The sequence below is a fragment of the Chiloscyllium plagiosum genome, unplaced genomic scaffold (genome assembly GCF_037043375.1).
Source record: "Chiloscyllium plagiosum isolate Xiang-an unplaced genomic scaffold, Cpla_swu_hap1 HiC_scaffold_37, whole genome shotgun sequence".
Classification (NCBI taxonomy): Eukaryota; Metazoa; Chordata; class Chondrichthyes; order Orectolobiformes; family Hemiscylliidae; genus Chiloscyllium; species Chiloscyllium plagiosum.
The window spans coordinates 20,354,891-20,369,129 of NW_028270175.1; the positions used below are offsets into that span (position 1 = coordinate 20,354,891).

General features: G+C 43.7%; 1 protein-coding gene across 7 annotated transcripts in view; it reads right to left on the reverse strand.

Annotated features, from left to right (window-relative positions):
• The window catches only part of LOC122540348 (uncharacterized), a 263,160-nt gene that overhangs the window by 114,065 nt on the left and 134,856 nt on the right, over nucleotides 1-14,239 (reverse strand). For 5 of the 7 annotated variants that reach the window (XM_043675941.2, XM_043675939.2, XM_043675945.2 and 2 more), the window contains one exon: nucleotides 9,459-9,513. The exons of the other annotated variants lie outside the window; for them this stretch is intronic. In XM_043675941.2, the coding sequence (XP_043531876.1) occupies nucleotides 9,459-9,513 (55 nt within the window). The remainder of the gene's footprint in view (nucleotides 1-9,458; nucleotides 9,514-14,239) is intronic. 7 annotated transcript variants of the gene reach the window in all.

Sequence of the window (14,239 nt, forward strand, 5' to 3'; positions counted from 1 at the left end):
AGGTGGCACTGGGTGTCTTGAAAATGTTGAGGTAGATAAGTCCAAGAAACTAATAGATCTATTCCAGAAAACTGAAAGAGGCAAGGGAGGAATTGCTGGGGCCTTGACAAAAATCTTTGTATCCTGTTTTAGCCATAGGCGAGGTCACAGGAGACTAGAGAATAGCCATTGTTGTTGCTTTGTTTATAAGGGCAGGAAATTCTAGGCCAGAAAGTTATCAGTTGTAGAGGAATTACTGGAGAAGAGCTTAAGGAAGTAACAAAGATGATTGATGAGGGTAGGGCTGTGGATAATGTCTACATGGATTTTACTAAGCATTTGTTAAGGCTACTCCAGAAGATGGAGTCAAACGGCATCCATGATGAGTTGAAAAGTTTGATACAAAATTGGCTTAGTTATAGACGACAGAAGGTAGTTGTGGAGATGTAATTTTCTGATCAGAGGTCTGTGACCACTGGTGTTCTGCAAGGATAAGTGTTGGGACTGCTTGTTTGTTTGTAATGTAAACAGATGATATGGATGAAAATGTAGGTGGTCTGATTAGTAAGTTTGCAGATGACATGAAAATTGATGGAGTTGTGGATTGTGTGGAAGGTTAACAGGGAATACAGCAGGAGATAGATTAGTTGGAAAATTGGGTGGAGAAACGGTAAATGGAGTTTAATCCAGACAAATGTGAGGTCAAATGCAAGAGGAAAGTATAAAATAAATGGCAGGACCCTTAGAGCATTGATATACAGAGAGGGCTTGGTGTACAAATCCATAGCTCCCTGAAAAATGGCAACACAAATGGATAAGATGGCAAAACAAAAATGCATACAGTATGCTGCTTTCATTGGTCAGCGCATTAACTATACAAGGTGGCAAGTCATATTGCAATCACATAAAGCTTTAGTCAGGCTACATTTGGAATATTGTGCGCAGTTCTGGTCAGCACATTATAGGAAGGATGTGGAAGCTTTAGAGGGTGCAAAAGAGATTTACCAGGATGTTGCCTGAATTAGAGTGTATTGCCTATAAAGGGGAGGTTGGAAAAATCTGGATTATTTTTGCTAGAGTGTTGGAGGCTGAGATGTGACCTAATAGCAGTATATAAAATTATTAGAGGCATTGAATGAGAGTCATAGTCAGAGTGGATTGGGTAGATAGTTGGAGTCTTTCTTCCCAGGTTGGAAATGTCAAATACTGGGGGACACAGATTTAAGTGAGAGGGGGAAAATTTAAAGGAGGTGTGCAAAGAAAGGTTTTTTTTAAAACAGAGAGTGGTCAAAGCAGATATGATAGCAATGTTTAAGAGGCACTTAAACACAGAACAAGCAGGGAACGGGGGTACAGACCATTGCAGGCAGATTGGATTAGTCTAGAAAGGCATCATAGTTGGCACTGACATGGTCGGCCAAAGGGTATCCTGTACTATTCTATGATGCAGAGGTTATGCTGTAATTATTAAAAACAACCCTAGCTAGACTACACTTGGAGTACTGTGTGCAGATCCTGGCACCATATCTTAGGAAGAATGCACTGGCCTTGAAGGATGTAAAATAAGTTTACAAGAATGATACCTGGACTACAGTGTTATGTTAGGAGGAGAGATTAATCAAATTCAGGAGAGATTATTCTAGAATTTAGATAGTCAAGGGGAGATTTGATCAGTCTTCAACATGTTAACGAAAAGATAGTGTGGATAAAGAAACTATTTCCACTGGCTGGGGATTCTAAAACTTGGGGGATTTTTCTGAGAATTAGTAACAGACCGTTCAAGAAAAATAAGCGGAAGTGGGTACTGCAGATGCTGGTGATTAGAGTCAAGACTAGAGTGGTGCTGGAAAAGCACAGCAGGTCAGGCAGCATCCGAGGAGCAGGAAAATCGACGTCGATTTTCCTGCTCCTCGGATGCTGCCTGACCTGCTGTGCCATTCAAGAAAGATGTCAGGAAGCATAAGACCATAATACACAGGAACAGAATTTAGGCCATTCAGCCCATCGAATCTGCTCCACCATTCAATCATGCCGACAGATTTTTCAACCCCATTTTCCCGCTTTCTCCCCATAACCTTTGATACCCTGGGCAATCAAGAACCTCTGTTTTAAATATACTCAATGACTTGGTCTCCATTGCCACAGAAGCCAATGAATTCCACAGATTCACCACTCACTGGCTAAAGAAATTTTCCTTATCTCTGTTCTAAAAGGTCTTCCCTTTATCGAAGGCTGTGCACTCAGGTCCTCATCTCTCCTGCCAATGGAAATATCTTTGCAACGTCCACTCTGTCCAGGCTGTTCAGTATTTTGAAAGTTTCAACCAGAGCCCCCCCCACCCCAAATCCTTCTAAACTGCATCAAGTATAGTCCCAGAGTCCTCAAACATTCCCGGGACCATTCTTGTGAACCTCCTCTGGACCTGCTCCAGGGCCAGTACATCTTTCTTGAGGTGTGGGGCCCAACATTGCTCACAATACTCTAAACGTGGTCTGACCAGAGGCTTATAAAGCCTCAGAAGTACATCTCTGCTTCCTAACTACCGACTTAACCTGCAAGTTTACCTTAAGTGAAACCTGGACTAGGACTCCCAAGTCCCTTTGCATTTCAGGATTTCCTCCTCATTTAAAAAATAGTTCATGGCTCAAAGTTTGTGACAAGATTTGTAGCTCGGGTGCTCGTTGTTGTGGTTCTGTTCGCCGAGCTGGGAATTTGTTCCAGCTGTCCGCTGCAGTGGTCGGTATATTGGTCGACCAGCTATCCCGAGTAGCCACACACGCAGATGACAAGCAACATGAATTCGACTGGGACAACACTACTATTACAGGACAAGCCAAACAGAGAACAGCCAGGGAATTCCTAGAGGCATGGCATTCATCCACAGATTCAATCAATAAGCACATCGATCTGGACCCAATATACCGGCCACTGCAACGGACAGCTGGAACTGACAACCGGAAGCGACAGATTCAAACCACTACAAATGCCGGAGGAAAGATCACAGAAGCGCTTCACAGGAGACTCCCAAGCACGGAGGATGTCACCTAGACAGGGGACGAAACGTCTGCAACACAAATTCCCAGCTCGGCGAACAGAACCACAACAGTTCATGCCTCTATTCTTCCTACCAAAGTGCATGACCTCAGAGTTTTTCGTGTGGTATTTCATCTGCCCCTTATTTGCCCACATTCTTAACATGTCTAAATCTTTATGCAGCCTCCCAATCTTCTTAATACTACCTGGCCCCCCAACTAGCTTTGTATCATCTGCAAACTTTGCCAGAATGCCTTCAGTTCCTTCATTCACATCATTAACATATAAAATAAAAAGTTGTGGACCGAACACCAAACCTTGTGGAACACTGCTAGTCACCGCCTTCCATCCTGAGAAGGATCCTTTTATCCCCACTCTCGGCTTTCTGCCAGACAGCCAATCTTCTACCTCTGCTAGTACCTGACCTCTAACACCATTGGGCCTTTATCTTACTTAGCAGCCTCCTGTGCTTCAACTTATCAAAAGCATTCTGGAAACCCAGATAGATAACATCCATTGGCTCTCCTTGGTCTAACCTGCTCCTTGATTAGATTAGATTACAGCGTGGAAACAGGCCCTTCGGCCCAACAAGTCCACACTGACCCGCCGAAGCGCAACCCACCCATGCCCCTACACTTACCCCTTACCTAACACTACGGGCAATTTAGAATGGCCAATTCACCTGACCTGCACATCTTTGGACTGTGGGAGGAAACCGGAGCACCTGGAGGAAACCCACGCAGACACGGGGAGAACGTGCAAACTCCACACAGTCAGTCGCCTGAGGCGAGAATTGAACCCGGGTCTCAGGCGCTGTGCGGTAGCAGTGCTAACCACTGTGCCACCGTGCCGCCCTTGCTTCCTCAAAGAATTCTAACAGATTTGTCAGGCATGACCTCCCCTTGATGAAACCATGCTGACTTTGCCTTATTTTACCCTGCACATGTAAGTACTCAAATCTCATCCTCTACAATGGACTCCAAAAATCTTACCTACAACTGAGGTCAGACTAATCAGCCTATAATTTCCTGTCTTTTGCCTTGCTCCCTTTTTAAAATGGGGGCAGGGGATGACATTAGCAATTTTCCAGTCCTCTGGGAGCTTCCCAGACTCCGGTGATATCTGAAAGATTACTACTAATGCCTCCACTATCTCTTCAGCTATCTCCTTCAGAACTCCGGAGTGTAACCCATCTAGTCCAGGCAAATGATTCACTTTCAAACCTTTCCATTTTTATAGCACCTTCTCCTTTGTGATTGCCACCCTATTTATCTCTGCTTCCTGCCCCCCCCCCAACAATTGTCTTGAACGTTTGGGGTATTGCTCATGTCTTCCACCATGAATACTAATACAAAGTACATATGCAGCTCCCCGGCCATTTCTTTATCCCCATTACTACTTCTCCATTATATTTCAGCAGCCCAATGCCCGTTTTTGCCTTTCTTTTCCCCTTTAGATATCTAAAAAAAACTCTTGCAATCTTTCCTAATGTTATCAGCTAAAATTACCCTCATATTTAATATTGTCCTTCATTTCTTTCTTCGTTGTCCTCTGTTGATCTTTGTCGGCTTTCCAATCCTCTGGCTCCCACTACCCTTCACCACATTGTATGCTTTCTCTTTTGCTATTATGCAGAGCCCAACTTCCCTGGTCAGCCATGGTTGCCTCATCCTTCCTTTAGTATGCTCCTTTTTCTAAGGAGGACTACAAGGATGGGAGATGTTTGGAATTCTCTTCCACAAATGGCAGTGGATTTTGGATCAGTTGTTAATTTTAAATCTGAGATAGATAAGTTTTGTTAAGCTAAGGGATTTAGGGATATGAGTAAAAAGCAGGTATATAGATAAAAACCAAAAGAACTGCGAATTCTGTAAATCATTCAGTTTTGGAGAAGATTTCTAGCTCAGGTTGAGGTTCTGGATGTAGGTTTGCTCGCTGAGCCGGAAGGTTAATTTTCATCACCATACTAGGTAACATCTTCAGTGTGCCTCCGCACGAAGCATTGCTGGTGTTTCCTTCTTTCAATGGTGACGAAACGTCTAAAAATGAACCTTCTAGCTCAGCGAGCAAACCTATATCCATGCTGTAAATCAGAAACAAAAACAAATTGCTGGAAAAATTCAGCAGGTCTGGCAGCATGTGTTTTCTAAGGAAGGGTCCTTGGACCTGAAACATTGATTTCTCTCCACAGCTGCTGCCAGACCTGCTGAGTTTTTCCAGCAATTTGTTTTTGCTGGAGGGGCTGAATGACTTACTTACTTTTGTTCCTATATAGTTCTTTGTGGCTAAAGACATTGAGGGAAATGGAGTGGTTTAGGGTATTGAGCTCCATGATCAGCCATGATCTTGTTGAAAGGCAGAGTAGGCTGTAAGGGTCAAACGGAAAATCCTGCTTCTACCTTCTATGCACTAACACACTGTCATATCATACATGCAAAGAACAATCTCTTGAAAGGACAACTGGAACTGGATCTCTGAAAATAACCAATGACACAAAGATTCACTATCTAATTTCATCCAAAATGCTTTCAAAAGTAATAAAACTGTTAAAGTAGAAAGGATGTTTTATGCTTGGCACCAGTAGTTTATGGTTCATACCTAATGGCAATATCAACCCATCAATAGTTTGATTGACCTAACAATCAAGAGAGAAGTGATACAACTTTTACTTAAATGATTGGTCGTATGTTCAGCACAATCATTTAATAGGTTTCTTTTTGTTCAGCAATCTTCACTCTCTTCTCTTTCAGATGTTGATCAATTGCTGGAGTAATTTGATAGTATTGGGTTTGGCCTTTGGCAGCTCACCTAGGTGGCCTTTATACATTGCAACAAAGTTTGTTGGCAAGCTAGTCTAGTCACAGGCATCACTAATAAACCTGATGCATATTTCACTAGTTCACAGATTGCACTTCAAACAAGGGTGACTGGATAGTGAACAGGTATGGGAATCTTCCTTAGACCAAGGATCAAGTAATTTAAAACTATGAGAAATTAAGCTTGTGATCTTGTGGTCTTCATTGTTCAGTTGCACATGTATAAACTTACTGAATCATCAAGAGATCTATTTATATTTCTAGATAACTTAAACAGGACTGTTGAAATCAACAAGGCGAAAGGGAGGACTGCAGATGCGAGAGATTAGAGTCGAGAGTGTGGTGCTGGAAAAACACAGCAGGTCAGGCTGCATCCCAGGAGCAGGAAAGTAGACTTTTCGGGCAAAAGCCTTTCACCAGGAATGAGGGGGGGAGCCTCGGGGGTGGAGAGATAAATGGGAGAGGGGGGTGGGGCTGGGGAGGAGGGGAATGTAGCTGAGTGTCATTGACCCATTGTCTCTGCCTGCTCCTGCCCCACCAAATTCATCTCCACATACCTCAATACTGTCCTATCTCCCTGGTCCAGGAACTCCCCACATATTTTCGGGACACCACCCACGCCCTCCAACTCCTCCAAGACTTCCATTTCCCTGGCGCCCAATGTCTCATCTTCACCATGGGCATCCAGTCCCTAAACACCTCCATTCACCATGACCAGGGCCTCCAAGCCCTCCTTGCTTCCTCTCCCAACGTCCCCACCAGTACCCTTCCACTGACACTAATTCGTTTGGCTGAACTGGTCCTCACAGTCAACAATTGCTCCTTCGAATCTTCTCATTTCCTCCAGACGACAGTTTGGCCATGGGCAGCCACATGGGCCCCAGGTATGCCGGTCTCTTTGTCGGCTATATAGAACAGTCCATCTTCGGCAGTTGCACCGGCACCACTCCCCACCTTTTCCTGCGCTGCATTGATGACTGTACCAGCGCCACCTCATGCTCCCACAAGGAGGTTGAACAGTTCATCAACTTCACCAACACATTCCACCCAGACCTTAAATTCACCTGGACCATCTCTAACACTCCCCTTTCTAGACCTCACCATCTCCATCAATGGTGACCGATTCAACATTGACATTTTCTACAAACCCACTGACTCCCACAGCTATCTGGATTACACCTCCTCCCACCCTGCCTCCTCCAAAAATGCTGTACCTTTTTCCCCAATTCGTCCGCCTCCACCGCATCTGCTCTCAGAAGGACCAGTTCCACCACAGAACACACCAAATGGCCTCCTCCTTTAAAGACCGCAATTTCCCCTCTCACGTGGTTGATGATGCCCTTCAGCGCATTTCATCCACTTCCCGCTCCGTCCTCAAACCCCACCCCTCCAACCGCAACAAGGACAGAAGTCCCCTGGCCATCACCTTCCACCTCACCAACCTCCATATAATTGGATCATCCTCCACCATTTTTGCCACCTACAAATGGACCCCACCACCAGAGATATATTTCCTTCCCCACCCCTACCTGCTTTCTGTAAAGTCTGTTCCCCCTGTGACTACCTCGTCGGGTTCACATCCCCCAGCAAACCACCCTCCCCTCCCGGCACCTTCCGCTGCCATCGCAGGAATTGCAAAACCTGCGACGACATATCCCCCCTCACCACCGTCCAAGGCCCCAAAGGAGCCTTCCACATCCAAAGTTTCACCTGCACTTCCATACATCATTTACTGTTTCCATTGCTCCCAATGTGGTCTCCTCTACACTGGGGAGACAGGACACCTACTCACAGAGCGCTTCAGAGAACATCTCTGGGACACCCGTACCAACCAACCCCACCGCCATGTGGCTGACAACTTCAACTCCCCCCTCCCACTCCACCGAGGACATGCAGGTCCTGGGCCTCCTCCACTGCGACTCCCTTACTACCCAATGCCTGGAGGAAGAATGCCTCATCTTCTGCCTCAGGACCCTCCAACCCCATGGCATCAATGTGAATGTCATCAGTTTCCTCATTTCCCCTCCCCCCATCTTATCCCAGTTCCAATCTTCCAGATCAGCACCACCCTCATGACTTTTCCCACCTGTCTATCTTCCTTCCCACCTATATGCTCCACCCTCCCCTCTGACTATGACTATTACCCACACCTCCATCCACCTACTGCATTCTCAGCTACCTTCCCCTCCAGCCTCACCCCCTCCCATTTATCTCTCCAACCCAGAGGCTCCCAGCCTCATTCCTGATGAAGGGCTTTTCCCGAAAAGTCAATTTTCCTGCTCTTCGGATGCAGCCTGACCTGCTGTGCTTTTCCAGCACTACATTCTCTACTTGGAATCAACAGTTTAATTGCATTACTAATCTCTACCTGAGCTCCTACATTTGAGTATCTGTATTAAAGTTATTCAGACATTGTACTTAACATGAATTCTGTAAAGCTAAAAATGAAAATTAGAATGATACATGAAGTTTCATGGCACAATGTGGTGGAACTGTAATTAAGGTCATCATACAGAAGTTGGACCTGCAATCAGAGTGAGGAAGCAAAATCATTGAAGGATTTAGTGGTGCCACCCTCCTGAATTTTAGTCAAAACCATTATTTTAGCTCAGTTGTACTTGCTGAATCTTTGTGAATTCTCATCTACAGTCTGATACCAGTTGAAGGACTGAAATCACCAAGTTCATTAACAAGTACCAAGAGGAGATTTTGAGTTCAAAATGTCAGTGAAATATACAGAACTACCCAGTTGGAAATAGTAAGGACTTGAGATGCTGGAAAGTCAAGAGTCGATAAAATGTGGAGCTGGAAAAACACAACAGATCAAGCAGCATCAGGATGAAGGGTACTGTCTGAAATGCCAACTCTCCTGCTCCACATTTTATCAAGAATTACCCAGTTATACTTATTCAAAGAAGTTTTTGTTTGTTCATTTCCACTTTTGTCCCTTCCTCAAAATGTGATTGAATACATTAACATGTATGGAAGTATCCCTCCGGTACTTCACTCAAATGACCTTCTGCAACTATGGCACTGAATAGTAACATCAGCAATTTAACTAACTGATGGATAAATCATCACAGCCTTCCATGTCTTGTTCTAACCCAACATTTCCACATACATTTACTTTGCAAAGATCATTCCTTGGGTGATCAGGAGAAACAACTTTGGCTAATGCGCAAATTCTACACAATGCACATTAAAAGCAGATTTTCAAAAACATTAACGATACCGATTCTCAATTCGACTTGATTTAACTTGTGAGCTCATGACCAGTAAAACCACAAGTCAATTTTGGGACCTTGGCTAATTGCAGTAATTACGGATTTCTGTGAAAGCAGCCAGTTTCAGACAAACCGAGATACAACACAGAAACTTGTCACTAATACTTCATATCATGCTGAGCTACATTTATCAAAGAAAACTTTCTCAAAAGCAGGAATATTTGAAGGATAGGAAGATATGGGAGAAAGCAGGGCTAATTGGATTACTTTACAAAGAGAGGGATTCAACAGACACAATGAAACAAATAGCTTCTTTCTGTCCTGCAAACCTTCATGGTTCTTTGGAACTTTAAGTCTACAAACTGGTGTCTTGGCTTTGTTACAATGTTTTTTTAAAGATACTGACCTTGTCATCTTTGATAAAATGAGACAGAGATCCAAATGATGATACCTTGATGCACCTTAAAAAGGTAAATAAAAACATCTAATCAAATAGCTTTTTATTGTACCATTCAACATTGTGTTTCTCATCCTTGTCACTTAAGCAGGAGTACAATAGCGTAGCGGTTATAGCATGACTAATTATTAGTGGAGACCTCTGGGTTATAAGATAAATGTGAGTTCAATATAGCAGTTAGCCTCACATTAAAATCCATCCTGTTCACTGATATCCTTTAAGGAAACTTGCAATCTTACTCAGTCTGGTCTACATCTGATCTTAGACCCATACCAATATAGTTAACTGTCAAGACATCTTGGAGGTATCTTAGCAAACTAATCTGTTGTTAATAGTAATTCATTACTATTCTTATCAGGGCAAATATAAATAGCCAATGAATGACCCTCACATCCCAAGAATTAATAATCCAGTGCCAATCTGTGGAAATAATGAAGTGGAGGTGCTGGCGTTGACTGGAGTGGATAAAGTTAAAAATCACATAACACCAGCTGATGAAGGAGCAGCACTCCAAAAGCTTGTACTTCCAAATAAACTGGTTGGACTATAACCTAGTGTTTGTGATCTTTAAGTTAACCTGTGGAAAGGTATGGAGAAGTTTAACCCAAGTACTTGCATGCATTAAGGTCATGAACAGGAACTCTTGCCATAGATAATCAAGTAGAAGGTCTGTTTTTCCTTTCCTTGATCCAGAGATGTGAAGCATTTGCCTTGACTGACATCAATGCAAACATCACTGAATGGGACTCTAATCTAGCAGCTAAATAGTTTATGTGTAAAGCACCATTGTAGATCTGGTAGCAAGTTACATATAATTTCAGAGGTAGGTCTAAAATTTGTACACTTCCTAAAGATTAGACAAGGAAAAGTAATTACTTTTAATAATCTACTTATTTAATCCTTCATGCCAATTGTGATCATAAAACCAAAGGACATAGGACCAGAAGTAGGCCATTCAGCCCATCAAATGATGATCAAATGATTCAATGAGATCATCACAGCATGAGACTCTAATCTGGCAGCTAAATAGTTTGTGTGTAAAGCACCACTAGAGATCTGGTAGCAAGTTACATATAATTTCAGAGATGTATATACATCCAGAATATACACAGCCAGAGATATTGTATGTATTACTACCTGGTATGACAGCTGTACCATTCAAGATCAGAGACAGTTACAGAGTGTGGTGAACTTGGCCTGGACAATCACAAAGGCCAACCTCCCATCTATAGATTCCATCTACCAGGCCCACTGTCAAGGAAAGGCCGCCATCATTCTCAAAGATCCATCCCACCCTGGCAATGTTTTTCTACAACCTTTACCATTGGGGAGAAGGTACAAAAGCCTGAACACACGCACCTGCTGGTTTCAAAACAGTTTCTACCCTACTAAATACTGAATGGACTCAAACTCTTCACATTCGCCTCTACCTGTGTTTTTGTTTTTACTGCTATTTACCTATGCTACTTAATTATGTGATCTGCCTGTATTGCTCGCAAGACAAAGCTTTTCACTGTGCCTCGGTATGTGACAATAAATTCAATTCAAATTCAATACAATCCTGACGATTGTCAAATCCACTTCTCCTGTCTCATCCCGATAGCCCACGATTCCCGTACTGTTTAAAACTCTATCTCAGTCTTGAATACATTTAGCAGCCAAGCTTCTACTGTCTTTTGCAATAAAGACATCCTCCTCATCTTCCTTTATTCTGAGATTATGCCTTCTGATTCTAGAATGTCCCACACAGGGAAACAACCTCTTTGCACCAACTTGTCAAGCCTCCAAAAAGGTTTCAATAAGGTCACTTTTCATTCTGCTCGCCTCCAAATGAGTACAAGTCCAACCTATTAAGAAAATCCTACATTACAGACTCAACTTAATGAACCTTCTCTGGGCTGCTTCTAAAGCCAATTTACCTTTTCTCGCAAAAGGGGACCAAAATTATTTACAATATTCCAGTGGCAATCTGCCGAGTGCTTTGCATAATCTTAATGAGACTTTATACTTTAATTTATTACCTTTGAAATAAAGGCCAATTGTTCATTTGCCTTTCGTGGGTTGGTACCTGGGACTTCGATGTTGTGGCTATTACGGAGACATGGGTAGAACAGGGACAGGATTGGCTGTTGCAGGTCCCAGGGTTTAAATGTTTTAGTAGGGTCACAGGTGGGGGTAAAAGAGGGGGAGGTGTGGCATTGCTTGTCAAAGATAGTATTACAGCTGTGGAAAGGACGATGGATGAAGACTCGCCATCTGAGGTAGTTTGGGCTGAGGTTAGGAATAGGAAAGGTGAGCTCACCCTGTTAGGAGTTTTTTTTTTACAGGCCTCCTAATAGTCCTAGAAACGTAGAAGAAAGGATTGCGAGGATGATTCAAGAGAAGAGTGAAAGTAATAGGGTGGTTGTTATGGGGGAACTTTAACTTTCCTGATATTGATTGGGAAAGCTATAGCTCAAGTTCGTTAGATGGGTCAGTGTTTGTCCAATGTGTGCAGGAGGGTTTCCTGACACATTATGTAGTTAGGCCAACAATAGGAGAGGCCATACTGGATTTGGTTCTGGGTAACAAACCAGGCCAGGTGTTAGAATTAGAGGTAGGTGAGCACTTTGGGGATAGTGACCACAATTCGGTGACTTTTACTCTTGTGATGGAGAGGGATAAGTGTGCACTACAAGGCAAGAGTTATAGCTGGGGGCAGGGAAATTATGATGCGGTGAGGCATGACTTAGGAAAAGTAAGCTTCAAGGCAAGGGCGTAATTGATATGTGGAGCTTGTTCAAGGAGCAACTATTGAGTGTCCTTGATAAGTATGTACCCGTCAGGCAGGGAGGAAAGGGTCGTGTGAGGGAGCCGTGGTTTAATAAGGAATTGGAATCCCTTGTTAAATGGAAGAGGGCGGCCTATGTAAAGATGAGGCGTGAAGGTTCAATTGGGGCGATTGAGAGTTATAAGGTAGCCAGGAAGGACCTGAAGAGAGAGCTAAGAGCAGCAAGGAGGGGACATGAAAGGTCCTTAGTTGGTAGGATTAGGGAAAACCCTAAGGCTTTCTATAGGTATGTCAGGAATAAAAGAATGACTAGGGTAGGAATAGGTCCAGTCAAGGATAGGAGTGGGAAGTTGCGTGTGGAGGCTGAAGAGATTGGGGAGACACTGAATGAATACTTTTCGTCAGTATTCACTCAGGAACAGGACATTGTTGTCGATGTGAATACTGAGTCACAATTAAGTAGAATGGATGGTTTTGAGGTATGTAGAGAAGAGGTGTTGGAAATTCTGGAAAGGGTGAAAATAGATAAGTCCCCTGGGCCTGATGGCATTTATCCTAGGATTCTCTGGAAAGCAAGGGAGGAGATTGCAGAGCCATTGGCCTTGATTTTTATGTCCTCGTTGTCTACCGGAGTAGTGCCAGAAGATTGGAGGCTAGCAAATGTGGTTTCCTTGTTCAAGAAGGGGAGTAGGGATAACCCTAGTAACTATAGGCCGGTGTGTCTCACTTCTGTTGTGGGCAAAGTCTTAGAGAAAATTGTGAGGGATAGGATTTATGAACATCTGGATAGGAATAATGTGATCAAGGATAGTCAGCATGGTTTTGTGAAGGGCAGGTTGTGCCTCACAAACCTTATTGAATTCTTTGAGAAGGTGACTAAGGAGGTGGACGAGGGAAAGCGGTAGATGTGGTGTATATGGATTTTAGTAAGGCGTTTGATAAGGTTCCCCATGGTAGACTACTGCAAAAAAATACGGAGGTATGGCATTGAGGGGGAGTTGGAGGTTTGGATTAGGAGTTGGCTGGCTGGAAGAAGACAGAGGGTAGTAGTCGATGGCAAAGGTTCATCTTGGAGTGCCGTCACTAGCGGTGTTCCGCAAGGATCTGTTTTGGGACCATTGCTGTTTGTCATTTCTATAAATGACCTGGAGGAGGGGTTAGAAGGTTGGGTGAGCAAGTTTGCGGATGATACGAAAGTCGGAGGAGTTGTAGACAGTGAGGAAGGATGTGGCAGGTTACAGCAGGATATAGATAAGCTGCAGAACTGGGCAGAAAGGTGGCAAATGGAGTTCAATGTAGCTAAGTGTGAGGTGATTCACTTTGGTAAGAGTAACAAAAAGATGGGGTACTGGGCTAATGGTCGGATACTTGGTAGTGTGGATGAGCAGAGGGATCTTGGTGTCCATGTACACAGATCTCTGAAAGTTGCCACCCAGGTAATAGTGCGGTGAAGAAGGCATATGGCTTACTGGCTTTTATTGGTAGAGGAATTGAGTTCCGGAGTCCTGAGGTCATGTTGCAGTTGTATAAGACTTTGGTGCGGCCACATCTGGAGTATTGTGTGCAGTTTTGGTCGCCATACTATAGGAAGGATGTGGAGGCACTGGAACGGGTGCAGAGGAGGTTTACCAGGATGTTGCCTGGTATGGTAGGAAGATCCTATGAGGAAAGGCTGAGGCACTTGGGGTTGTTTTCATTGGAGAAAAGAAGGTTTAGGGGTGACTTGATAGAGGTGTACAAGATGATTAGGGGTTTAGATAGGGTCGACAGTGAGAATCTTTTTCCACGTATGGAGGCAGCTATTACAAGGGGGCATAGCTTTAAATTAAGGGGGGGGGGGGGGGTAGGTATAGGACAGATGTTAGGGGTAGGTTCTTTACTCAGCGAGTCGTGAGTTCATGGAATGCCCTGCCAGTAGCAGTGGTGGACTCTCCCTCATTATGGGCATTTAAGCGGGCAT